Source organism: Pongo abelii, chromosome 4 (genome assembly GCF_028885655.2).
Source record: "Pongo abelii isolate AG06213 chromosome 4, NHGRI_mPonAbe1-v2.0_pri, whole genome shotgun sequence".
Lineage (NCBI taxonomy): Eukaryota > Metazoa > Chordata > Mammalia > Primates > Hominidae > Pongo > Pongo abelii.
Genome location: NC_071989.2, coordinates 165,175,308 through 165,202,914, shown reverse-complemented (window position 1 = coordinate 165,202,914; position 27,607 = coordinate 165,175,308). Strand labels below are relative to the sequence as shown.

General features: G+C 38.3%; 1 protein-coding gene across 18 annotated transcripts in view; it reads right to left on the bottom strand.

Annotated features, from left to right (window-relative positions):
- Nucleotides 1–27,607, bottom strand: part of SGCD (sarcoglycan delta) — a 1,054,463-nt gene that overhangs the window by 253,477 nt on the left and 773,379 nt on the right. For all 18 annotated transcript variants that reach the window (XM_063724354.1, XM_063724343.1, XM_063724356.1 and 15 more), the window contains one exon: nucleotides 3,563–3,664. In XM_063724354.1, the coding sequence (XP_063580424.1) occupies nucleotides 3,563–3,664 (102 nt within the window). The remainder of the gene's footprint in view (nucleotides 1–3,562; nucleotides 3,665–27,607) is intronic.

Below are 27,607 nucleotides of genomic sequence, written 5' to 3'. Positions count from 1 at the left end.
TTGTTAAAAAATACATATGCATGGAAAATGTTTGTTTTCAGTCAATTGTTCCTTTTTTTTTTTTTTTTTTTTTTGAGACAGAGTCTCACTGTCGCCCAGGCTAGAGTGCAATGGCACGATCTCAGCTCACTGCAACCTCCACCTCCTGTATTCAAGTGATTCTCCTGCCTCAGTCTCCGGAATAGCTGGGATTACAGCCGCCCGCCACCGTACCTGGCTAATTTTTGTATTTTTAGTAGAGACAGGGTTGCACCATCTTGGCCAGGTTGGTCTCGAACTCCTAACCTCTTGATCCACCCGCCTCAGACTTCCAAAGTGTTGGCATTACAGGCATGAGCCACCGCGCCCAGCCAAAACAATAAGTTGTTAACAGTGCTTGCCTCTGCAGAATAGACTTAAGAGACACTCTCATTTTCAGTGATTCACTGGTTCAGTTTCTCAAACATCTACTGATCATGTACTATGTGCTAGGTACAGCAAGAGGTCTGAGGAATACAGTGGGGAAAATCCAGACAATCTCCTGTTCTTCCAAACATATAAACATGATAAGAATGTGAAAGAATGACAGTTATGAGGAATAAAAACCAATGTGCTGTTTACATACGGCTATTATGCTAAATGGACTGATTGGGTGAAGGAGGTCTTTCTAAACAGGTGACATCTGAGCTGATACAGAAGGAGTCCTCAATGAAAACATCTAATAATGCATTTTATAGGCCTTAGTGAGGACTTTAGATTGTATTCCAGATGCAACCGGAAACCAATGGGAAATCCTTTGCAAAGAGGTGGAGCGATCTGATATTTCGAAAACTACTTTGGCTACAATTTGTATAATGAAGCTAAAAGGGTAAGGCAGCAGAGAGTGAAGAGACTGTTGCAGTGGTGCAGGTGAGAACGGATGGTGGCTTGACCTAAGGTGTGGTGTGTGATGCAGAAGAGTGAATGAATTTGGGCACAAGTTTCAGGTAGAGCTCACATGACTCACGGATTTTATTATGTATGCATACCTGTGCGTCTTTTCTTCTTCAGTTAGAAGATACTTCTTTTGTTATTAGAAACATGTAAGGCTATAAAACTTTACTATTTTTGAAAAAAGTTATTAAAAACAATGGAAAATAGTGAATTTGAAGGCTTTTTATTTTCTTTAAACAGTGATTTGAAAGCACTGCATATAGCTCATATATTTAAGTATTAAAGTAAGTAATTAAATATAAAAGTAAGTAATTGTTACTTTTAAGCTTACAAGCAGGTATATCTCTCAGTTAGGATCAGCTGTCTGCCAATTTCCAGACAGGCTGGCTAACACATTTGCTAGACATCCAGTTCCTGCATACAGACCCAACAGATGTACCCAGTACCCTGTTTTCAAGTCTTCTAAAACACATTTCCTAATATCTTGACATGACTAATTCTATACCACGGAAACTTAATTCAGGATGTTTACTCAACACATATCAACTGTTCTTCTTATGTTCTTAAAATCTACCTTTTACCACTTCCAATCTAATAACAGCATTTATATATTTATGGAATTATTCCTAATATAGATTAGAAGGGTTGGTGAATGACAGCCTGTGGCCTATTTTTGTATGACTCCCAAACTAAGAATGCTGTTTAGGTTTTGAGAGCTGTAAAAAAGTAAAAAAAAGTTTAAAACAAAATTAAAATATTTACTTTCTGGACCTTTACAGAAAAGGTATGCCAACATACATAGAGGGAAATGACCAAACTAAACTAGTGAGTTAAACAAGTTTAATACAGGTAAGACTATTAGTCTAAAGTTCAACTCAAAATAGGTCTATGACAACTAACCAAATTGCCAGGTTGGGAAAACAAGATATAAATTAAGAGCAATGCATATAACAGGTATTTCTTAAATGCTTAAAACTGTCTCTATTCTGTCCAAGGCAGAATTATCATCTGATTCCCCACGTTACAAAGTCACCTCATTACTCCTTCTAGAGTACAGGTTTCTTAATTACAGTAAATATGTTCACAATACTCTGTGTACTTTAAGTACCCAAGGCAATGTGCTATAGGTTCCAGTTACATTTTATAAATAATCATTGTATGGCTAAATTCATTTGCTAATTTTGATAGTTTTAACATCCTGGTTCCCTCTCTTTTTTACTAAGCACACAAGAAAGTAAACTTATTTGAAATTTAGTAGTGGTACTAGTTTAATACAATCTAAGACTTTGTATAACATTCAGATAAAATCAGCCACTGCACCAAGTTGCTGAATTTCAATAATTATGCTAATCAATGCACACAATGCAAGTAGTGCTTTGAGGGAACTTTCACATTATGCCTTGCTCGCAGGTGAAGGGGGATCAATCCAAGGCAGAGCAAATGCATTAATAATACTTTTCAACCAGCAAATTCTACCACTCCACTAAAAAACAAAAATAAAAACTAAACAAACGAAACCAACCAACCGAAAAACAAAACCACTAAAAGAACCCCACACAATCTGGAATAACAGTGGTTAACAAAGGCAAGGTACGCATGTAGGAATCACTGCTACAGCAATAAAGAAGGAATGAAAGAAAAAGCTTAGGTAGGAAAAATAATGGTTAACAGAGAAGGCTTGAAATCTTTGTCCTGCTACAAGTATGAAGCTTTTGACATGAAACTTCTCCAAGCCTCAATTCTTTAATCTATAAAATAGAGGCAACAATAGTCCCCACCTCAGTGGACAAATCTGCGAACTAAATTAGATAATGATACTGCATGCAAAACAGCAATGTGCCTAGAACAGGGTACACACTCTGTAGTGATTATTTAAATATGATTTCAGAATGTAGCTGTTGATATTGAATTATTTATTTATTTTTTTTGAGATGGAGCCTCGCTCTGTTGCCCAGGCTGGAGTGCAGTGGCATGATCTCGGCTCACTGCAGCCTCCACCTCCTAGGTTCAAGCAATTCTCCTGCATCAGCCTGCCTAGTAGCTGAGACTACAGGTGCTCACCACTACACTTGGCAAATTTTTGTATTTTTAGTAGAGACAGGGTTTCACTATGTTGTCCAGGCTGGTCTCAAACTCCTGCTTCAGGTGATCTGCCCACCTTGGCCTCCCAAAGTGCTGGAATTACAGGTGTGACCCACTGCACTCAGCTTGATATTGAATTGATCCTAACCAACACTGGCTACACAGTGTAAAGTCTTAATGAAAAACAAAATTCTAGTTCTTTAGTTCTGTGTTTCTAAAAATGGCTTTGAAGTACTTGATGAATAAAATAAACAGCAATATTATCTGCATTTGTATATTATTTATGGCTTTTCCACATTTGCTGTTTTGCCTTATTTGTGGCACAATCTATAAAGTTGGGTAGCAGGGGTTGAGCAGGAATGGAAAGAGGCTCAGAGAGGTCATCTCACTTGCTTACAGTACCACTGCTGTGATGATACTCAAAGATTCAGAAATGAAAGCAAATTCATCTTAATACCAGTATTACTTCCCACTCCAGTCCTCTGTACTCAACTGATAGCAATATCAATTCCTCTAGATTTAGATTCTAGAGCAACAATAATGCCTTCTTCTCTCAGCAGAAACTTACTGGTCGGGACTGGATTTCTTTGGCGTAGAGAGGTTGTAAGAATTCGGAGTCTCCTTCTAGCTTTAGACCTTTTTCTGTGATCCTCAGGTTTCCCATTCCATCCTGAAATAGAACACACAGATAACAAGGAAGATGTGATTAGCCAAAATTTCAAAACACCTCAGGCTGTCAAAAACGTAAAGTTATTGCCTTTTTTTTTTTATTTTTGAAGGTGTGGAATGAGGACGGGTATTCAAAGAACATGTAAGATATTAGGAGGTATTGTTTAATGCAGTTATGGATATTATCTTTTTCACTCTTTCTGAGAAAATTCTATTCCAAGCAATTTGTAATGCCCCCTAGTCATCCACATACACAGATTGGGGCGGGGGCAATTTTGCTAGGCAGCACAGAAAGAATGGAGGGAGAAGGTAAGTAGGAGGAGAGAAAATGATAATTCTGCAGGAAAACTGAAAGATCCTATTTCCAAAACTCTACAGAGATTTCAAGCTGGCAGTCTGTTGGTTAAATCCAGACTTTGGACATGTGTGTTTGAGTCACAAAACATTTAAAGAGTCAAGTTAGTTGCTAATATTTTTAAAAAATATTTTGTTATGGAAATAATATATGCAAAAGTAGAAAGAACAGATAGCAAACACATATGTACCTATCACTCATCTTCAGCAATTATCAATTTATGGCTATTATTATCTATTACCGCCACATACACTCCCCTTCTTTGTTTAAATATAACCATAATCCCATCACCACACACAAAATCCAGAAGTAACAATCATTCCTTAATATCAAATACCCATTGTCAATGTTCAAATTTCACTAATATGTTTTTTTCTCTCTATAATTTGCTTATTTGAATTAAGTTCCTTACAGCAATTGTTTGCTACATAAAATACTAGGCCAGTTCCTAAAATTTCCAGTCAGTCATTTTCTGTCTCATATATCCACACACATACAAATATATACACATATACTTTATTTGATAAATGTCATTTTAAAGATAGAATTTCCCAGAGTTTAGATTTTGCTGAACATTCCCATAATTTCATATAATGTGTTCCTCTATTCATTATGTTTCCTGTAAATTGGTAGTTACATCAAGAGGCTTGATCAGATTCAGGTGCAATTTTCTAGAAAGAATATATCCTAGGAAATGGGGTATATTAGTTTTCTATTGTTACAGTAACAAATAACACAAATTAGTGGTTTAAAACAACATAAATTTACATTTAAAACAACACAAATCTTACAGTTCTGTGTGTTAGAAGTCTGACCAGGACACAATAGGCTAAAATCAAGGTGTCAAAGGGGCTATGTCCCTTTCTGGAGGCTCTAAATGGAGAATCAATTTCCTTGATCTTTCTGGCTCCCGGGCTCATGGCCTCACTTCCATCTTCAAAGTCAGCAGTGGCTGATTGAGTTTTTCTCATGTAAAACCACTCTTGACACTGAATCTTCTGCATCCTTCTTCCATTCTCAAGGACCCTTGCGATTTCACTGGGCACGTCTGGATAACCCAGGATAATCTCCCCATTTTAAGATCACCTGATCAGTAATTGTAATTCTATCTGCAATCTCAATTCCCCTTTTCCATGTAATATAATACATTCATGGGTTCTGAGATTATACATGAACATCTTTGAGGTGGAGTGAGGGGCATTTTTTTACTTACTTCATGGGATATTCTTCTATCGGTAGGCACATAACAATTTTTGCCATGAGGTTATCAGCCAATGTAGTCTTCGCCTAGAGGACCCATGATTTCACTAGAGGCTTCAAACTGGTTATATCCTAATTCTATTGTTCTTAATTTACTAGCTGGGAATGCTAGCCCGAGAAAGTTCATCTCATCAACTATTTGCTGACTCTAAATTTTAGTTTATAGAGGAATTGACAGAATTGGATTTTCCCTCCTTTATGTTGATATTTAAAATACTGAATTGGCTATCTAACATCTTCCACCTAGTATCTTCCAAACCAATGAGGTTTTTACTTTTTAACTACGACTATAAACATTTTCATTTGTTTCATTCTAGCCCAATTATTATCCCTATAACTTTCTAATTTCTCTACTTCAGTCAAGGGTTTTTTTCCAGTTGACTGCTGCACCTTTTTAATATAGCCACGTAGTCTTCGGTGGCCCTCTTGCTTCTGTATGAGATGTTACAGGGTGATCCTACAGTCCTTCCCCAGGACTGCAATCAGCCATTTTTAGTAAGAAGCTCTGGTTCTTTTCAGTGGGAAATGGTATTTAGAAACCACAACTGGGAGCTTTGGATACTGACTGTTACTGGATGAGCCTTTGTTTCTGTGGACAGAACTGGAAAATAAGGGGTGTGTGTGTGTGTCTGCGTGTGTGTGTGTGTTTAGTAAAAATAACATGATTTAACATGAAACTTTAACTCAAATTCAAGACTCGAAGATTTCCATTTTATCTCATGGATTTTATAATGTTACTACTTTTCTTTCATACCAAAAATCCCTTTTCTGAATAATACCAACATGATTATTCATTTAACTCACAACACACACAGAAGAGTTTCAGAACACCAATGTCGCTATTGTACTAACATTATGGTTAATAAAAAACAATGTAAAATTTGTCAGTTTTTAAAAATCTTTAAAGTATATTCTACTAGGAAAATACAGTCAAACTGTGGAATTTCAAAGTCACTTGAAATAATTCCTTTCCGTGGGGTTATGCTGTTAACATGATACCCAGTGACGATGAATTGTTTCAATTTTTCTTCTCATTTTTTCATGACTGTTTTTTTAAAGTCCAATTTTGTTTTATGTAAACTATGTATGTGGCACCAAAGTCAAATCTACAAAATAACAAATATTCAAAGAAGTCAAATTTCTATTTTCATCGCTCCACTGTGTTTTTTCTCCTCCCAGGGGTGTGTGTGTGTGTGTGTGTGTTTGGTGTATATACACACATACTATGAACACGCTTTGTTATTTCTTATGTATTCCTCTGTTTTCTAATAACATTTAAAAAGCAAAATATATGAATGAAAAATACAGGTTTCTAGTTTCTCCAGTGAAACAGGAATGGCCATGCTGGGCCTGCTGTTACGTTGCCAGCATCCACTGAGGTGAGCAGCAGCCACCTCTGCCTGGACATACCATACAGTCTCTAGTTTGCACGGTCTCCACCCAACCTACCTCACTATGTTATCTATGTTATTTCAGCCTCCTGCAACTTCTTCTGTCTGCCATTGCCATTGTGCTGTATACCTCAACACGTTCAGTATGGATGCCACACAGGGGGTTGAAGGACCAAGTGGAAAATGGGTACTTTTCCCCATCCTGTCTTCATAAATGCACTTCAGCCTGTGGATCAGAACAGATCCTGCAGGTCAAAATTGTTCCTCCATGCCATCTGTGTATTTCTATTCTGGCACTCATGGAGACAGCTCTGCCAAGAGAACCCGACTGGGCAATCAAATCCAGTGTGAGAGGCAACAGGCTGGGGGACACGGCATGTGTCTCACCTGCAGCAGGTGGAACCTGCAACAAAGGGAAAGACGGCAATGCGGATGTCCAAAGGCACCTCGAACCCTCCCAAAATAGACAGATGGATTAGCTCTTGTTTTGCATTATTAGTCATCATTTCTGATCGCTGGAGAGGCAAACCTTTTCACAGAAACACATATTAAACCTGACTTCGATAAACTGACTACGCTGCTTCATCTGTCTGCATGCTATGTTGACATTTTTCCCCATTGAGGTCAGAAGACATTGATATGTTTACACACATATGATTACATGCATGATATGATTACTAAACAAACAAGAACTCCTAAACATTCTTAAATAAAAGATTATATTTGGGGTATTATAGCAAGTCTATTCCAAACAACTCCTTCTTTTCTTACACTACATACATATATCCCCTTTCCTTAACATTTATTGATGACTGACTTACTATACTCTGTGCTTTTCATGATTTACCTCAGTTCCTTCATTGTTACTGAAAATTATTATGTTACTTCTTGGATTTCATCACAAGGAAATAACTGTGTAAATGTGAAAGTATTTAGCTTTAGAGTTGTTCGTCACCATGTCAATTAATAAGAGAAAAAATAAAAACTATGTAAAGTTGCATGTTATAATAATTGAACACACTATAAGGGACTATGATGTAGTTCTTGCAGAGGAATATGTAAGAGTGCAGGCAAATATTCATGATGCATTATTGCCTGAAACAATCAGTTGAGGAAATATATAATGAGCCCACTGAAAAATAACTGTTTAATATATATACACATTGATATATTATATATATAAATATATATATATACACACACACACACACACACCCACATATACTCATGTACATATAACAAAAAATTCTCAAGGAAATTTTATTGGAGAAAAATTCTAGGGGAAAATACACTCAAATGTTAATATTTAATAACTTTGTATGTCTGAATTATGAGTGCTTTCTACTTTCCTCTTTTTGCTTATCTGTACTTTATAATTTTTTTTTTTTTTTTTTTTGAGACAGAGCTTTTTTGCTCTTGTCGCCCAGGCTGGAGTGCAATGGCGTGATCTCGGTTCACTGCAACGGTGTGATCTCGGCTCACTGCAACCTCCGCCTTCCAGGTTCAAGCGATTCTCCTGCCTCAGCCTCCTGAGTAGCTGAGATTACAGGTGCCCACCACCATGCCTGGCTAATTTTTGCATTCTTAGTAGTGATGAGGTTTCACCATGTTGGCCAGGCTGGTCTCAAACTCATGATCTCAGGTGATCCACCCGCCTCAGCCTCCCAAAGTGCTGGAATTACAGGCATGAGCCACCATGCCTGGCCTGTATGTTCTCATTTTCTAAAATCGTCTAGAAACACCAATAGTAATTAAAAAAAAAAACTCTTAAGTAACAAAAAATGAAGTTTTCTTTGGTGATTTATTTTAAAAATCAACACTTACCTAGAATGTACACTATACCTCATGTACCAAGTGCTATATATAAATTATCCCATGTCATCTATTCAATGTTCTTATGAGATAGTTATTATTTTCCTTCTTTTACAAGTGAGAAAATTTGTTAGTAAGTAACTTGCTCAAAATTATACAGCTAGCTAATGACAGAACTAGGAATTTGAACTCAACTCTTTCCAATTCAGACTTTATATTCGTAGTCATTAGGATAATAGCTAAGGGTAACCCAATCCTCAATATACACAAAAGTAATACCCTTATGGTTACTTCTGGGTTTCTTATTAATGTCACTTTGATTTTAGCTTACTGGGCAACTGCAGCCAGTGATATTAATAGATAGAACCATCCTTAATACTAAGCCTAACACCATTCATTTTTATGATAGATACTTTTATTACACCTTCCCAGAGTCTAGGGGATCCTAACTACAACCCAACATTCACCCACCCCCAGACATAACCAAAAGGAATCTTCTGCTATTTTTGGAGGGCCCACTGTGTGTATAATCATGTGCTGTGTGCCATGACGAGTTACAAAAAGAGAAGGCCCCTCCAAATCCCATCCTGTAAGACCGTTTATAACAGAGGAGGTACCCAGCCAAATAAAAACAGTGAAGGAGGTACAGAAATGACCACAGTTCAAGAAATATAAATCTAATCCGAGCCAAGTAACTCTTGCAATAAGTAATTTAATCTTTCCTCACATACATCTCATGGCAGCTAACTCACCCCAAACATGCCAAATCCCTATCATTTTTCCACTTACAGGATTTCCTATTCTTGCTTATGATCAGTTCCACTTTTCTAGCCTACTTCCCTGTCTCTAGGTCTGCCTAATGGTATTTGGTGGGAAAGGTCTATCAAATAGTGTGAATTTTTGTTACTGGTCTCTATTTCCAAAATATAGCACAAAACTGATTAGAGTAGCCAACTAAATAATATGTTCCCACATTTATAGTCTCCTTTCTAGCTTTGGAACAATGAGGCTGGATTGGAAACCCATCAAAGTACCCTGATATGAGCTTTACTAAAAAACATTTCATCTTTTACTGCATAAGAAGTTTTGGGTATTATTAAGATTGGAGTTTGAGGTCAATTATGAATTACAACTTCTCTCCCAATAAGATGTAAAAGAGGTATTTAGAAGATTGAGAATTGGACCAGGCCTGATGGTTCATGCTTGTAATTACAGCAATTTGGGAGGCTGAGGCAGGAAGATTTCTTGAGGCCAGGAGTTTAAGAGCAAACTGGGCAGCATAGCAAGATACCATCTCTAAAAAATAAAAATAAAAATAAAAATTAGTTGGTTATGTTAGCATATGCCTGTAGTCCCAGCTACTCCGGAGGCTGTGGCAGGAAGATCACTTGAGCTCAGGAATGGGAGCTATGATTACGTCAATGCACTCCAGCCTGGGCAACAGCAAAATCCTCTCTCCAAAAAATTAAAGAGGGAGGGCTGGGCACGGTGGCTCACGTCTGTAATCCCAGCACTTTGGGAGGCTGAGGGCGGATCACGAGGTCAGGAGATCGAGACTATCCTGGCTAACACGATGAAACCCTGTCTCTACTAAAAATACAAAAAGTTAGCCAGGGGTGGTGGTGGGTGCCTGTAGTCCCAGCTACTCGGGAGGCTGAGGCAGGAGAATGGCGTGAACACAGGAGGCAGAGTTTGCAGTGAGCCAATATTGAGCCAATATTGTGCCACTGCACTCCAGCCTGGGTGACAGAGCAAGACTCCGTCCCAAAAAACAAACCAATAAAAAAAAAAAAAAAGAGAAAGAATATCATTTCTAGAATAATTAGAAACAGTAATTAGAAAAACAGACAATATTTTACTTTCCTCTTTAAATGGTGAAACTAATTTTCTTTAAGGTAAGCATGAAAATTATAGTAGCCCATTAGGGGGATAGCAGGTCTTGACTGAATGATGATCCTGAAGTCTGTAAAGTACATCTGAGACAGAAGGAGGAGGCCAGGCTCCCACTGTAATCCCAGTGAAGACAAGAATTCGGAAAGCCCTCCTCATTGCAGGATCACCAGTGACTATTCCCATACCAGGTGCGGTACTCAACTCAGAATAGGAGTTTTCAAAAACACAAGAGCAAATCCTATTAGCTTCTCAGTCTAATTTAGAGTCTCCCCTAAGCCCTCAGTTAGAACTTTCAGAAAAGGCAGAGGCTAGGGGCCGGGGAAGAGGGCACATGTAGGCGGAATCTGGGGAATTACCCTCTGGGCTGGTCCAAGGACTATGGCATTTGCTCTTCATTCTTTATCTGGCCTAGATTGGTTAGTTGTTTTAATAGTTTTTTATAGAAGATGAGTACAGAATAAAGAGAATTCAGAGTAGCAGCGCAATAGACTGAAATATTGGTTCTTTCCATATAACTTGTTTCTTTCCTCTTATCTCCTGCCCCTGACTCCCTTTGTCACCATTTCAAACAGGTTCTTGGGCTTTGTCATTACTTAGCTTAGAGATTTTGAGAATGAAACAGCAGTAGCCTAACAGTAGTGGGGTTTCCTGTCTTTTGTAATCTCATTGAATCTCATTGAATGAACTGTGCTAGATGTGCTGGGAAAGGAGGCAAGAAGAGGAGGAGATATTCTCCCACTGGGATGGGTGGGGGGTGGTAGACAAAAGATCTGTGCCTCCCATGAATTCTAGAGACCATTTTCCTGCCAGTGTCCCGAGGAGGGGTTAAGGCTTCCAAAGGAAATGGCTATAGCACTCCAGCCTCACCAAAGTTTCCCTTCTCCAGGAGAGGCAGAACATTTGGACCTCCAGGGATCATGTAGGTGGTGCCACCGTTCTCTCAGCATGGCCAATGCAGGGCAGCGACTAGTGCTCCCGAGGCCTTCCCACTGGTGCAGGGTAAGATACCAGGATGTCTGCAAAACTCTGAGTGATGTGGACTTCCTATTGGGTCTTGTGGGATGGGGATGGAAATTGCTATTATGTTGATTTTAAGAAAGTGCTATTTTTCACATTCCACTGGACAATGCTGAAAAGGCATTTCTGATCTGTTCCAGGATCCGCCCCATGCCCAGGACTCCTAGGGATGTGTGCAGACTAAAGACTGATGAAAAACACCCAGAGTGCATATGTTTATTCAGAAAAAGGCAAACGTTGGTTGTTGTTAGATGAGTAGGTTGCAGCCCTATTGTGCAATTTTTGATATTTTGATAGGTGTGTAAAACAGTTTTTCCCACTAATAAAATCTATTAACAGAAAAAAAGTGCTATTTTCTTGCTCCTTTGATATTCCCCCTGCATCAGCATCGGACGGGTTTTTAATTCTGTCAGCACATTTTCAGGCTTGAAAGAATGCCAAGACCTGTTTTAACAAACAAGTTTCAAGACGATCTCTTGCTGGAGCAGTTTTAATGGCGGGCATTACTTAGTTTGGATCCAAGAGTGAAACAATTATATACAGGTTGCAGTAGAATGTAATCTTCATGAGGGGTGGGATTTTTGACTGTTTTATTCACTGCTGTAGTCTCAGTTCCTAAAAAATGGCTTGGCAATTATTATGTGCTCAGAAAATATCTGTAGAGTGACAGAATTTATTCATTCCAAATAGTCGCATTTTGAAAGGTAGTGTGGTGAATGACAAAAATGTTAACATCTATACCTGTTCCTACATCAGATTCCAATTTATTAGAGTATGTATTTCCAACCAGGGGGATACAGCCCCCAGTGGACAAAAATTAATTATTGGGGGGTTGGAGGCATACAAAATTTTTACTCTTTTGATTTAGAAGGCATAAATATGTTTACATATAAAGTACATATGCAGTATATCTTTAATATTGACATTTCATGGGGTGACAAATAGGGAAAAATGTCTAAACATTCTCTGGGGGAGGGGAGGGTTAATTTTTTTTTTTTAAGTTGAGAAATACTGTATTCGACTATTATAAAGTTTGAGACTGCTCTAGCTTTCTTCTCTTTATAAATGGTCACTTCTACCTTTGGAATACTGAAACATCTTCTTCGTAGCTCCTCAGACATTAACACTTAATAGAACGATAGTAACAAAAGAAAAGAACAAACTTCTTAATGTAATCTTTAGCACACTTCATGACTGCACCTGCTCACTTCTCCATCTTTGTCTCTTACCAGTCTCCCTTCACTCCGTCACAGAACATGCTCACAATTTTTCCAAACCCCTTCCCTTTTTGAATCTTTGTAAATGTTTCATGCCCTTCCCTTGGCCAGCAATACTCTTCCCAACGCTTCTGCTCCTCTCTGCAGTCCTTTGGTTATGATTAGATATCCTTTCTGGATCATATGGGATTTTTCATATCATATCTTTCATCTCATATTTCTGCTCATATCTTATATCACATACATTGTAATTGTCCATTTATATCTATGTCCTCAGTCACTAAACTTCAAATTTCTTGAGATGAGAAATAAGGTGCTACTTATTATTTCATCTTGGGGGCTCACTACATTGCCTATACCTAAATATCTAATTGCAAGAGAAAAAAAGAAAATGGCTAAACTAGAGATTGTTCAGAAAGTGCTCATCCATGTGAATTTTAAAACATGAGTAACAAAAGCTACCATTTCCATATACATTAGACAAAGCACATGGTCTGCAATGTATTCATTAACCCTCATTGTAACTAAAAAGGGTTGGCACTATTAGCCCCATTTAACAGTAGAGAAAACAAATGCTTACAGAACCTGACAGTCTAACTCCAAAACAAAATTCCTTAACCATCACATGCCATGCTACATTGTTAAGCTTCTACTGTGTGCCCAGCCCTGCGCTAAACACTAGATGAAAAGGCAAGAAGAGTTGCAGATTGCATTCCTTCCTTCTGGGAGTTTCCAAAACACACACACACACACACACACACACACGTAGCACACATGATGGCAAGAACCTGGAAATATCATGCACTCTCATATACCACTAAGGGGAACATAAAATGTTGCAGTCACTTTGGAAAAGGGCCTGCCTGTTAAGAATTTAAACACAGAGTTACCATATGATCCAGCAATTCCACTCTGGGCTCTCTGCCCAATATAAATAAAAATGTATGTCCACACAAACACTTACACATAAATGTTCACAGCAACATAATTCATCAGAGCCAAAATGTGGAAACCACCTAAATGCCTATTAACTGATGAATGGATAAGTAAAATATTCTATATTCATGCAATGGAATACTATTTAGCAATCAAAAGAAATGAAATACAGGTACATGCTATAACATGGACAAACCTCAAAAATTATGATAACTGAAAGCAGACAGACATAAAAGACCACATATTGCGTGATCTCATTTATGTGTTGTCCAGAAAAGAAAATCTATAGAGACAGAAAGTAGATTAGTGGTTGTCTAGGGCTGAGAGTGGGAATGGGAGAAAACTATAAATGGATTCAAGGGATTTTACTGAGGTGACGGAAATGCTCTAAAATCAGATTGTGGTGGTAGCTGCATAAAAGCAAATTTACTAAAAATCACTCAGTTGCATACTTAAAATGAGTCAATCTTACAGCATACAAATATAACCCTAACGAGGTGTTTTGTTTCGTTTTTTTTTGTAAGAGAAACATGACGTTCACAGAAAAAAAGCAATCCAGTTCAAGAGACATGCCATGATGTGCTTTGGAATTCCCTGAATCCATAAAGAGAACTGGTTTAGAGATATGTGCATAGGGAAAGAGGTAGTAGGTTAAAGAGGGTAAAACATGACTGTTATTTGTCCACACTTTGTGTGGGTTTACTAAAGGAACATGCTGGGCAACGTTCTGTTTCCATTAAAGTCCAACTTGATGAAGGGTGTCTAGAGTGAAGCAAACCAGAGCTGAATAAGACACAGAGAATGTTTTGTGATCAAGGCAATTAGACTGTGTGACAGGCTACTGAGGCAGCTACTGGCTTTCTTTTCTAGGGAGCATTATAAATGGTGACATCATCAGTCCTACATGATTAACCCAACAGCAAGGGAGAGGACCAGATGACCCCATCAGTGTCTGGGTCACAGCTGCTGATCCTTTTTCTCATTTGGTATGTAATCTCAACTTCGTTCATATTGTCTTTCTTTGGCCAATGATGTTAATATATAGTTTTCTTTCTTTTCCTTTTTACTCTCTAGTTACCATAATGCTAAAGCTCATATATTGGTTAGATCATTTTCTGTGTGCATGTGTGTGTGTGTGTGTGAGACAGAGAGAGAAAGCATGCGCACAAGTGAGCGAGCTAGAGAGCCTTATACATATGTAACTGTCAAATTGCTTTGCTGCCTCAGTGGATCAAAACTGTAATTTCTCATCTGTTTTATAAAATCTCATAAGGTTGCTTTTAATGATTTACAGATTCAAGGCCATTGTATTTGAACACTTTCCATATTTCATGGTTTCCAACAGTAATGTATAAACAGGAATTCTTTGCTCTACACTTTTTCTGGGTGTGAGTAAATCAAACAACGGGGATTACCCGTGCCTCAACACAGAAGGGGAATAAGTATAATTTTCTTTACTACTGAATTGCCTAGTTTCTACTTTTCCTTTAGAGCTTAGCTATCAATTTCTTTGGGAAGTCTTCCTTGATTCTCTTTAGAAACCATCTTTCCTCAATAACAGTAGAACACACACACACACACACACACACACACACAGAGTGTGCAGGAGAGTGAGAAAGAAAACGAGGGACAGCATTTTGATATCCTGGCTAAGAATATAAGCTTTGGAACCAGACTGCAAGGGTTAGAGTGCTGCTTCCACCACTTCCTGGTACGCTTTCTAAGGCTCATGCTCTTCATATGAACATTTAGGTAGTCAAGACAATTCTAACTTCTAAATTGAGGATTAAATCAGACAATCCATGCTGATCAGTCAAAAGAGGTTAGGATATACTACGCTAACAGACAACATAAATCTCGGTGGCTTTGAAGAACAAACATTTGTTTTTCACTCAAGCTACATGCCCATGGAGGGTTAACAGGGTAGTCACTCAGGGATACAGATGACAAAGCAGTCACCATTTTAAGCACTTTGCTGCTCTTTATTTCTTTGGGCACGTGTAGGACTATATTTCCCTACATATGATTGGTTTGGCTAGTGAAAAACAAGCAATTCAGAGTCAACTCAGAGTTGATGCTTTAAGAACCACTGCATATTTGGCTATATTCTCCTATTATTTTTCTTTGTCTACACTGCAATCTTCCAGCAGGGTGGGGCAAGTATTACAGCTATCTGTTTTATCCCAATCTCATGTCATAATCCCCGACTCAGAGAAGACAGATAGTACATTTTGACTTACAGATGAAAAGTCTCTATTAGCCAAAAAGAATCACAATTACAGCTCCCACGAACAGTCGAGTCTGGCTTAAAAGTTAACAAACCCTAGATACTACTTACGCAGACCAGTACTCTGCCTGCTGGCCATCTAAGAAAACAGTTAGGTCAGCATGGGAATTGCTGTATACTTCTATACATTAAAGATCATCCTTAAGGGATGTTTCTGAGAAATTATAAGCACATTCCACGGAATTACAGGAAGAATATAGCACTTCTGTTCTCAACAGTTCCTCTGGCTGTCAGGTCAAACACAGACAAACCTATCTTATTTGAATCTGTTTCATCTCACCCATAATAGGTAGTTGGACAGAAGAAACATTAAGGTCATTTGTACTTGTAAAAGAATTCTATTCTATGATGCACAGGAATAAGATGCTACCTGGATAACAACTCATGTAGGCTGTTGTCAGGAACTGACGCCCACAACTCATACAGGCTATATTTAGGCCCTCTTGGGTGAATTGTAGTTTTGCTAAAGAAATTCTTGGAAAAATTCTTGCAAATCACTTTCAATGAGCACTTAGATTCAGAAAGGACTTAGGGATAAAAACCAACGCCAGCACATTGTTCTGAAACAGAAACTTGTAAGCAACCTTTAAAAAGAGACATTGGTGGGGAATTTATCGATGGTTTGACGGGAAGAAAATGAGAGATGGATAATAAAGCGCAAGTTGCTACATTCCCTGTCCTAGGTGAAAAATGTGAGCTTATAAATCCTGAGTTATTGTTGATAAAGGAGGAGACTCATTTATCTTAAGAAGACACATAAAAGAAAATAAATGAAATATGATTAGGCCTATGCCAAGTATTCAGATTAAATTCCTATCATCACAATCCCTGCTGCTGGGTGAGTGCTTCCCATCAGTAAAGTCTGATTAAGATGCTGGCCTGAGTGATATTAACAATACACACTGTGAAAATCCCTCCCAGAATAGATTCCTTCATGGGGTATATACCCCAAGGGAGCCACCTGTCCTGTCTTCTATTTTCATTTGGAAAAGTTGTCAGTTGTACATGACAGTGTATTTTATGAGACTTCAAGTCACAATTTCAAAGGGCCCAGTGCCGTTTTGATACTTGTGAGAAAGGTTTCCAGGGATAAGTTCAGAAATATGAAAGCTAGTATGCATACACCTGGCACTAGTGCTGTCTTACCTGTTAATTTGGCCATCTCCTCAAGTTATAATGTCCAAATTGGCCTTCCAAAAGATGGCATCAGACACACTCCCAGTCTTTCAGATGTGTCACCAATTTATGCAATTATGTTTAGCCTTAACTGAAGAAAAGCAGTAGTGGTCCAGAGGAGACATCTATTGCTGTTCTCTTGCTTGCACTTGTAAGCTCTAATATCCTTCCCATATTTCACCCACGTGTTCTCAGAACAGAACGGTGGATACCACATGGGAAATCACTGCACCTGTGGAGACTCCTGATTGCTCAGTGAAGAAAGACATGACTTTCTCTCCTCCCCACTTTTCCCAGAGCATCACACAGGCAGAGCTATAAAGTGCCCTAAAGAAGAATGAGGCAGAGTAGGAAGAGAGAGGGTAGGATATACTTAAGACTGGAGGTCCAAGAAGTTGTCTCTAAGAATCCCAGATGAAGTGAGGAAGCCAGGCCTGGGAAGGTCTGAGTACAAGGAGAATGAGTATGGTACATTTGAGGATCACCAAGAATGGTATCAGCCAATGTGATCAGAGTTGAATCACACCCCCTCCACACAAGGTAGGGAGGAATAGGAGATGAATTCAGAGAAGTGGGAAGGAAGAAGGATCAATAGAGCATCTTGAAGAAGATACCATGAGAAATTTGGATTTTTTATTATTTGTGTGACTAGACACCAATGGAATACGTTAAGCAGGGGAATGACGGGAGCTGATTTACATTTTATATTCTAAGACTTCCATGAAAGTTTGGAAACAAACTCTGATGAATTCATGCCTCAGAATAAATTCCAAAAATAACTTTCTAGTAAAGAACTGGCTTATAATAGATCCTGTGATTTTGTTAAACTTAAATAATTTTTTTGGGAATGTATTCCCTCCTTCCTTTACCTAGCAAAATCCATAGACACTATTGTTTAGACCATAGGTTTTGGAATCCAAAAGTTCAAACCATAGGTGTGAGTGTTAGAGCCCTCAAAAAAAAAAAAAAAAAAAATAGGAGAGGGATTAAAAAAAAGAGTTTTTTGAGTCCGGGTCCCATCACTTACTAGTCAAAGAATCTTTTCTGGGTCTTTCTTCATGTGTGAAAATGTACTCACAGTATCTCTCTTGGAAGGTTATTTGTATGCACGCACATTTGATTTGCTTCGTGTGGTGCCTGGAACACTGTAAATGTTCAACAGCAGCCCTATAGTGACTGCTGGCCCCATCCATCCTCCAGGTCCCAGCTCCCACATTTATTCCCTTCTTGCTTCCTCTTCAAACTACCTTCTCTGATTTCCTATGGCAGTGACACTCTGCCATGCTAATTTAGCACTTACTTGATTTGATATGCTCTGAGAGGCTTGTCTAAGAGGAAAAGAAAAGAGGACCCATAGTGGAGCTTCCAGTGTCAAGAGGATGTGGGATGAGGGCCGTGAGAGACAGGTATAAAGATGTGAAAGGGAGTGTGCCAGAAAATTTGTCTTAGACATTTCCTAGCAGAAGATGAATAAAATTAGAACTCACTCAATATTACAACCTACTGAAGAAAATGAAAGCAGAAGAGATTGTTTTAATTTGCCAAAATTGAGGCTGCTTTCTTCCCTGGGTAAAATAGTCGTTTAATAATTTTAACTGGAAATCAACAAATCATTAAATACTGAGAGACCAAAATTGGTTAAAAGGACTTAATTCGCTCCCTTTGCTCTTTTAACTACCATGCCAGGTATTACCCACAGCCTTCCTACCAGCCAATCCATCCTTTAAAAAGGGAATCATTAATAGTCTGAGAAGTTTCAGGGATCCAGAGTTGGGATAATTCCCTCGGCAAGAAGGGCAGATAGCCTGGTAACAGTGAAGATTAAAAATCCATAGGGAACCCAATCATAACCATTTATTAAACCTTATTTGGGATAGTGGCTGTGATGGCTCATTTTACGTGTCAAGTTGATTAGGCAAAGGGGTGCCAAGAGATTTGGTTAAACATTATTCTGGGTTAGACAGGTAAAGTAAATTCAAGAGATCCATTGTACATAATGACTATATTTAACAACAATTTATTGTATGGTCAACATTGCTAATAGATTTCAAGTGTTCTCACCCTGAAAACTAAGTATCTGAAGTAATAGATATGTTAATTAGCTTGATTCAGCCATTCTCCAATGCATAAATATATCAAAACATCATGTTGTTTCAACCATTGTGGAAGACAGTGTGGCAATTCCTCAAGGATCTAGAACCAGAAATACCATTTGACCCAGCAATCTCATTACTGGGTATATACCCAAAGGATTATAAATCATTCTACTATAAAGACACATGCACATGTATATTTATTGCGGCACTGTTTACAATAGCAAAGACTTGGAATCAACCCAAATGCCCATCAATGATAGACTGGATAAAGAAAATGTGGCACATATACACCATGGAATACCATGCAGCCATAAAAAAGGATGAGTTCATGTCGTTTCCAGGGACACGGATGAAGCTGGAAACCATCCTTCCCAGCAAACTAACACAAGAACAGAAAACCAAACACCACATGTTCTCACTAATAAGTGGGAGTTGAACAATGAGAACACATGGACACAGGGAGGGGAACATCACACACCAGGGCCTGTCGGGTGGTGGGGGCTAGGATAGGTATAGCGTTAGGAGAAATACCTAATGTAGATGATGGGTTGATGGGTGCAGCAAACCATCATGGCACGTGTATACCTGTGTAACAAACCTGCATGTTCTGCACATGTATCCCAGAACTTAAAGTACAATAATTTTAAAAAAAATCATGTTGTACATAGTAAATATCTATACTATTTAATTTTATCATTTAAAATAGGTAAATAAAGCTGACTGTCTTTGAGCAGGGGAGGATTTTTTCCTGCCTTGAGACTGGAATCGAAATATTGATTTTTGCCGGTCTTAGGCATTTGGACTTAGACTGGAACTACGCCATCAGCTCTCCTGAGTCTCCAGGTTGCGGATTGCAGATGTGGGATTTTGTCAGCCTCCCTAACCACATGAGCCAATTCCTTATGATAAAAATCCATACACTCACATACACATATGTATTCTATGAATGATGTAACTCTGGAGAACTCCAACTAATAAAATACTAGAGAAGTTTATCCCCAGATGTAGTTTCTACAAAGAGATGTTTACCAAAATGCAAGTGAGAATGACTATGAATTAAAAGTAACTTTCAAAAAGGATTCATACATGTTACACAATCTCTATATCCATCACACACTCCTTAAAGACATGCAATCATTCTCTCTCTTTTTTAGAGGACATAAGACTTTTCTTAGGCTTTGTGGTAACAATAGCCATCATTGTCACAGACTGACAGTCACCTCTACTTCCAATGACAGGGAAACCCAATTATAGAACAGTATCAGGAGTTCTCAAGCAATAAGTTAAAAAATTTTTTAGGATCCCTCCCAGAATGGGATGCCAGGCTCAAGATGAAAATGTGGCTATATAAAAATGAGTTATGTCACAACCACAAAGAGCTCAGGGTAATCTTGATCTTGCTAGGAATGGGACTACCACAGGTACTGATAATATAACTGCTTAATGAAATGAAAACATGTTGGGCGTAGTTTGGTAAGAATTTACAATTACTGCAGCCAATTAGAAATTAAAGTAGGGTGCTTCTTGTTAGTTTTGTAGTCTACATGCTTCTAGAAGAGTCTTAAAAGATTTACCTTTATTTTTATTTATGTTTATGTTTTTAAAAAATTTTCATTGATACACAATTGTACATATTTATGGAGTGCACATAATATTTTTAAAATCTGTTGGCTGCAAATATGCTGATCCATTTTGGGATTCTCTATTCTACTACACTGGTCTATGTGTCCATTTTTATAGGAATGTCATGCTATTTGGGTTATTACAGCTTTGTAGTATATTTTGAGATCAAGTAGTATGATGCCTCAAGCTTTGTTCTTTTTGCTCAGTATTTGTTTGGCTATTCAGAGTCTTTTGTGGTTACACACAAATTTTGAGAGATTGTTTTTTGTACTTTTGTGAAGAGTGTCATTGGTATTTTGATAGGGATTATATTAAATCTATAGATTAGTTTGGGTAATATGGTCATTTTAACAATATTAATTCTTCCTGTCTATGATCAGGGATGATTTTCCATTTGCTTATTTTCTCTTCAATTTCTTTCATCAGTGTTTTATAGTTTTTCTTGCAGAGCTCTTTTACCTCCTTGGTTAAATTTGTTCCTGGGTATTTTATTTCATTTTTTATTGGTAGCAATTATAAATGGGACTGCTTTCTTTCTTTTTCAGCTAGTTTTTTATTGGTGTTTAGAAATACTTCTAATTTTTGTACAAAAATTTTACTGAATTCGTTTGTCATTTTTAAGAGTTTTCTGGTGGAGTATTTAGGTTTTTCTACATATAAGATCATTCTATGTGAAAAGGGACAATTTGAATTCCTCTTTTCCAATTTGGATACCTTTTAATTTCTTCCTCCTGACTGAATGTGCTTGCTAGAACTTCCAGTACTATGTTGAATCAGAGCAGTGAAAGTGGGCATCCTTGTCTTTTTTCAGTCCTTACAGGAAAGGCTTTCAGCTTTTCCCCATTCAGCATGAGGATAGCTGTGGGTTTGTCATATATGGCCTTTAGTATGTCAAGGTACGTTCCTTCTATGCCTAATTTGTTGGGAGTTCTTATCATAAAGGGATGTTGAATTTTATCAAACACTTTTCCTGCATTTCTTGAGAGGATTATATAGTTTTTGTCCTTCATTCTGTTGATGTACTGTACTGCATTTATTGATTTGCATATATTGAACCATCCTTGTAATCCCTGGGATAAATTCCACTTGATTATGTGTATTTTTTTTGACATGTTACATTTGGTTTACTAGTATTTTGTTGAGGATTTTCGAGTCTATGTTCATTAGAAATATTGGCCTGTCGTTTGCTATTTTTCTTGTGTCCTTGTCTGGTTTTGAAATCAGGGTAATGCTGCCCTCATAAAATGAGTTAGAAAGGATTCCTTTCTCTTTGATTTTTGGGAACAGTTTAAGAAGAATTAGTGTTAGTTCTTTGTAAGTTTGGTTGAATTCTGCAGTAAAGGCATCTCGTCCTGGGCTCATCTTTGTTAGAAGATTTTTAATTACTGATTCAATTTCATTACTCATTATTGTTTTCTGTATCTTCCTGGTTCAATCTTTGTTCGTTTTATGTGTCCAGTAATTTATCCATTTCCTCTAGATTTTCCAATTTGTTAGAGTTTGATTGTTTATAATAGTCTTTATCCTTGCATTTGTGCCGGATCAGTTGTAATGTTTCCTTTGTTTCTTTCTAATTTTAATTATTTGAGTCCTCTCTCTTTTCTTCTTGGTTAGTCTAGGTAGTGCTTTATCCATTTTATCTCACCAAAAATCAGATTTTTTACTTTATTAATCCTTTGTATTTTTTCTTACTTTCTATTTTGTTTAGTTCTATCGTGATCTTTATTATTTGTTTTCCTTCTACTAATTTTGGGATTGTTTTATTCCTGCTTTTCTTGAGGTTGTGTATCTTGAGGTTGTTTATTAGAAATCCTTCCACTTTCTTTGATGTAGGTGCTTATTGCTATAAACTTTCCTCTTAGTGCTCCTTTTCCTGTATCGCATAGGTTTAGGTATGTTGTGTTTCCATTTTCCATTGTTTCAAAAATGTTTTTGATTTTCTTAATTTCTTTATTGACCTAATGATCATCCAGAAACATGTTGTTTAATTTCCATGTATTTGCACAGTTTCCAAAGTTCCTGCTGTTGTTAACTTCTATTTTTTTCATTGCAGTCTGAGGAGATACAAGATATGTTTGATTTTTAAAAAACAATTGTTGAGACTTGTTTTGTGACCTAACAAATGGTCTATCCTGGATAATGTTCTATGTATAGTTGAGAAAAATGTGTATTACCCAGTTGTTGCATGAAATGTTCTGTAAACATCTGTTAGGTCCATTATGTCTGAAATACTATTTAAATCTGATGTCTTTGTTTTCTGTGCAAATGATCTTTCCAACGCTGAGAGCAGTGTTGAAGTCCCCAACTATTACTGTATAGGAGTCTATCTTTCTCTTTAGATCTAATAATATTTGCTTTATATATATATTACCTAGATACTCTGGTTTTGGGTGCTTGTATATTTAGAATTATTATATACTCTTGCTGAATTGATCCTTTTGTAATTATATAATGATCTTCTTTGTCTCTTTTTACAGTTTTTGATTTAAAGTGTGTTTTATCTGATATAAGAAAAGCTACCCCTGCTTCTTTTGGTTTCCATTTGCATGAAATCCCTTTTTCTATTCCTTCACTTGCAATCTAAATGTGTCTATCCAGGTGAAGTGAGTTTCTTGTAGGTAGCATATAGTTATTATTAATTTTAATCCATTCAACCAGTCTATATGTTTTCAGTGGAAAGTTGAATCCATTTGCATTCAAGGTTTTTATTGATAGAAATCATTCCTGTCATTTTATTAGTTGTTTTCTGGTTTTGGATACACTTTGTTCCATTCTTCCCCTCTTATTATTTTTGCAGTTTGGTGGTTTTCTGTAGTGGTGATGTTGGACTTCTTTCTCTTTTTGATTTATGTATCTGCTCTAGCAGTGAGTTTTATACTTTTATATGTTTTCATGATGGTAGATATCATGCTCTTGCTTCCAGATGTAAGACATCTTTAAGAATTTCTTGGCGGATTGGTCTTGTGATAACGAATTTCCTCAGTTTTTGCTTTTCTGAGAAATATTTCTCTTTTACTTTGGAATAATAGATTTGCTAGGTAGAGTATTCTTGGCTGCAGTTTTTTATTTTTCTTTCTTAACTTTGAATGTATCATCCCATTCTCTCCTGGCCTGTAAGGTTTATATGGAGAAATCTCCTGTTAGTTTGATGAGGAATTCCCTCATATGTGACTTTTTCTTTTTAGAATTCTCACTCTGTCTTTTGACAATTTGACTATAATAAGCCTTAGAGAAGACTTTGTTGGGTTGAATCCATTTGGGGGTTTTTGAGCTTCTATTTGATGCTTACACCTTTTGTAAAAATTGAAGTTTTTAGCTATTACATGATTAAATAGGATTTCTATGCCTTTGTCCAGCTCCTTTGGGAACTCCCTAAATTCTAATATTCAAGGTGTCCCATATGTCAGGTAGACTTTTTTCACTGTTTTCTTTTTCTTTTTTGTCTAACTGGGTTATTTAAAAATAAAACAAAACAAAAAAAAACCTGTCTTCAAGTTCAGAAGTTCTTTCTTCTTCTTGATTTTGTCTACTGTTAAAGCTTTCTGTTTTTATTTTATTCAATAAATTCTTCAGCTCCAGGATTTCTGCTGATACATTTTGATATATATATATATAAAATATATATGTTACATTTCTTATTCAGATTATGAATTTTTTCTGAATTCTTTGTATTGTTTTTTCTTTTATGTCTCACTGACTTTATTTTGAATTCTTTTTCAGGCATTTCATAGATTTCTTTTTTGTTAAGCTTTTTCTTTTTTTTTTTTTTTTTTTTTTTGTGACAGAGTCTCACTCTTTTGCCCAGGCTGGAGTGCAGTGGTGCAATCTCGGCTCACTGCAACCTCCACCTCCTGGGTTCAAGCAATTCTCTTGCCTCAGCCTCCTGAATAGCTGGGATTATAGCCACACACCACCAGGCCTGGCTAATTTTTGTATTTTTAGTAGAGATGGGGTGTCACCACGTTGGTCAGGCTGGTCTTGAACTTCTGACCTCGTGATCCACCCACCTCAGCCTTCCAAAGTGCTGGGATTACAGGCATGAGCCACCACGCCTGACCTTGTTAAGCTCTTGTATGGTGAATTATTGTGTTCCTTTGGAGGTGTCAGGTTTTCTTGCTTTTTAATGTTTCTTGAACTTACATTGTTATCTGCACATCTGGTGTAATAGTGGATTTTTCTTATTTTATGTCTTGGCTACCATAGGGAAAGATTTTTTCTTCTACATGCATCTATAGTGTTGATTGAGTAGGATGCTTTGGCTTTGATTCTGGGTAGGTGCAGTAGTGTGATCTCTATATGATTTCTTCAGTTTTAATTAGAATGAATGGTGTCTGTAAGTTATGCTGTCAGTGGCTTAGGCTGAAGTTATTAGTGAAAGCTGTGGTGAGGCTTTGCTTGAGACAGGGATCCCAGTTGGACTAGTCTTCAAAAACTTAATAATCATGGCAGCAGGCTGGTTATGCATCTTTGGGTCCCTGGCAGCATATACCACTTCTGGTGGTAGTGAGTATGAGTGAGCTTGTCCTTAGGCCTCCAGGTGGTGTGCTTGGGTACTGACAGTGGCAGAGGTAGGCTTGGATGACAGAGGGTCCTCAAGCATCTGGGTGGCATGTGTGGTATCAGTGGTGGTAACAGGGGCAGTGAACCAATTCTTGGAACCCTGAGGGGCACACATAGGCACCGGTGGTGGTGGAGTCTGGCTGAGTGGACCAGTCCCCAGGCCCCCAAGTGGCACATGTGTGTGGGTGTCTGTGGTGGTTGCAGGCTGGGCAGGCCAGTCCCCAGATCCTTCAGTAGGCACATGCACGTGGTGGCAGCAGGCAAAAGGGGTCTATTCTCATGCCCCTGGACGGCAAGTGCAGATGCCAATGGTGGCAGGTGGGACAAGTCTATTCCCAGCCCCTTGTACAACAAGTGCAGGCAGTGGCAGGTGAGATGATGCCGTCCTCAGGCCTGCAATGGTGTATGCAGGTATTGACATCAGTGGGTGGGGCTGGGTGACTTTCTAGCTCGTGAATGGTACACATGGGCACTAGCAGGGGTGGTGATAGGCAGGGGAGATCTATCCTCAGGTTTCAAAAGGACATCTGGCAGGGCCAGTCCCAAGACCCCTTGAAGGCATGTACAGGTGCACAACAGCCCTGCTACTGCAGGAGGCAGGGTTGTTATCAGTGGCATTGGCTTCAGGCAGTCAGTTCCGATGTTTTTGGAAGTGCCCACTTCAGTTTCCTTTGTCACAGGGGCAGCCTTTCTGGTGTACCCTGCATTGCCTGTTTCCCAAGGAGTAGGGACATCATGTGTGATAGAGTGCTGAAGATCTGGATGCACCACTAGCTCCTCATGTCCACCCAGAAAACTGTGACATGCCGTTTTCTGGGTGGACATGAGGGGATGGCAGTGGGGCTCCCGGAATGTGGAGATGCAGGGGTTTTTGGGTCTCAGGGCAGGATATAGTCTGCTGAGAGCTGGGATCTCAAAATGGCATCATGCTACAGTTGCTTGGGTCTTTGGAGAGATGTGGGATCTAGTGTGGACTCCCTCTCTGGAACACTGCTGTTGCATGGTAGCTCTCTATACTAGTCTCAGGACCTGCAAAACCTGAGGAGCTCTTCTGTAACTAGGATTGCAGGAGTCCCTGGTGGGAACATGAACTGCTGGGGATCTCTCACCTTTTCTCTGCACTGGGGAGTTTTTCCTGGCTCTGAACTGATCCCAGCTGGGCTGGCTGCTTCGCTTCTCTCTCCTTCTCTGACTCAGAGCTCCACTATCACTTCCCTGCTGAGTTTCAGTGTTCTCACAAAGACGCTCCTTCAGTGTGGGATTATCTACCTGTTGTTTTGTCCTCTATTTTTTGTGGAGGAGGCAAATGCTGGGCATCTCCACACACTGCGATTTTTTTTTTTTTTTTTGAGATGGAGTCTTGCTCTGCCACCCAGGCTAGAGTGCAATGGCGTGATCACTGCAGCCTCCACCTCCTGAGTTCAAGCTATTCTCCAGCCTCAGCCTCCCCAGTAGCTGGGACTACAGGCATGTACCACCACACCCGGCTAATTTTTTGTATTTTTAGTAGAGACAGGTTTCACCATGTTGGCCAGGCTGGTCTTGAACTCCTGACCTCAGGTGATCCACCTGCCTTGGCCTCCCTAAGTGCTAGGATTACGGGTGTGAGCCACCAGGCATGGCCCACACAGCCATTTTGAAGGCCCCTCTAGCATTCCTTTTTCCACCTTTATTAATGGCTCTCTCTATATACTTTGAGTATAAGGAAGAAATAGTGAGTAAGACTCACTTTTTCCTACATTCTGTACAACATGAGTACGTCAGAAAAATTAACAAGCAGGAAGCCTCCCTTATTACTCAAAATGTGGCAGAAAGAGATGCACAAAATGAGCACATAGAATAAAACAGCCCTCAGTCCATGTCTAAAAGGTTTGGCGAGGGAGACCTCAAGTTAGCTGGAGAATGTTCTGAAGAGTACCTCTGTTTCTCAGGAATGTCAGACACATGCATTGCAGTAACAACTTCTTACACTTGTAAAACTCTTTATGAAAAAAAAAAAGTTTGTTTCCAAAGGTTATATGGCAGATATTCCTCATTTACTTTATTAGCACTTTTCAATTTTGGCTCAAATCCTATTATTCAGGAGATATGAATTGACCAGTGGGAACATTTCCAGCAACAATATTTTGGAATTAAAAACTAATTTAACTAAGATGATCCCTGGAAATTACCAGGCTCAGGTAGAAGGAAACACTGTGACATAAATGGCCATGTGTTATTCATTCCAAGGGGAGCCGCAAAAAACTCTTCAATCATCTTTCATCATTTAAGCCACCTTTTTCATCACACCATATCTTCTAATGAGAAAGTCTTAAAAACTG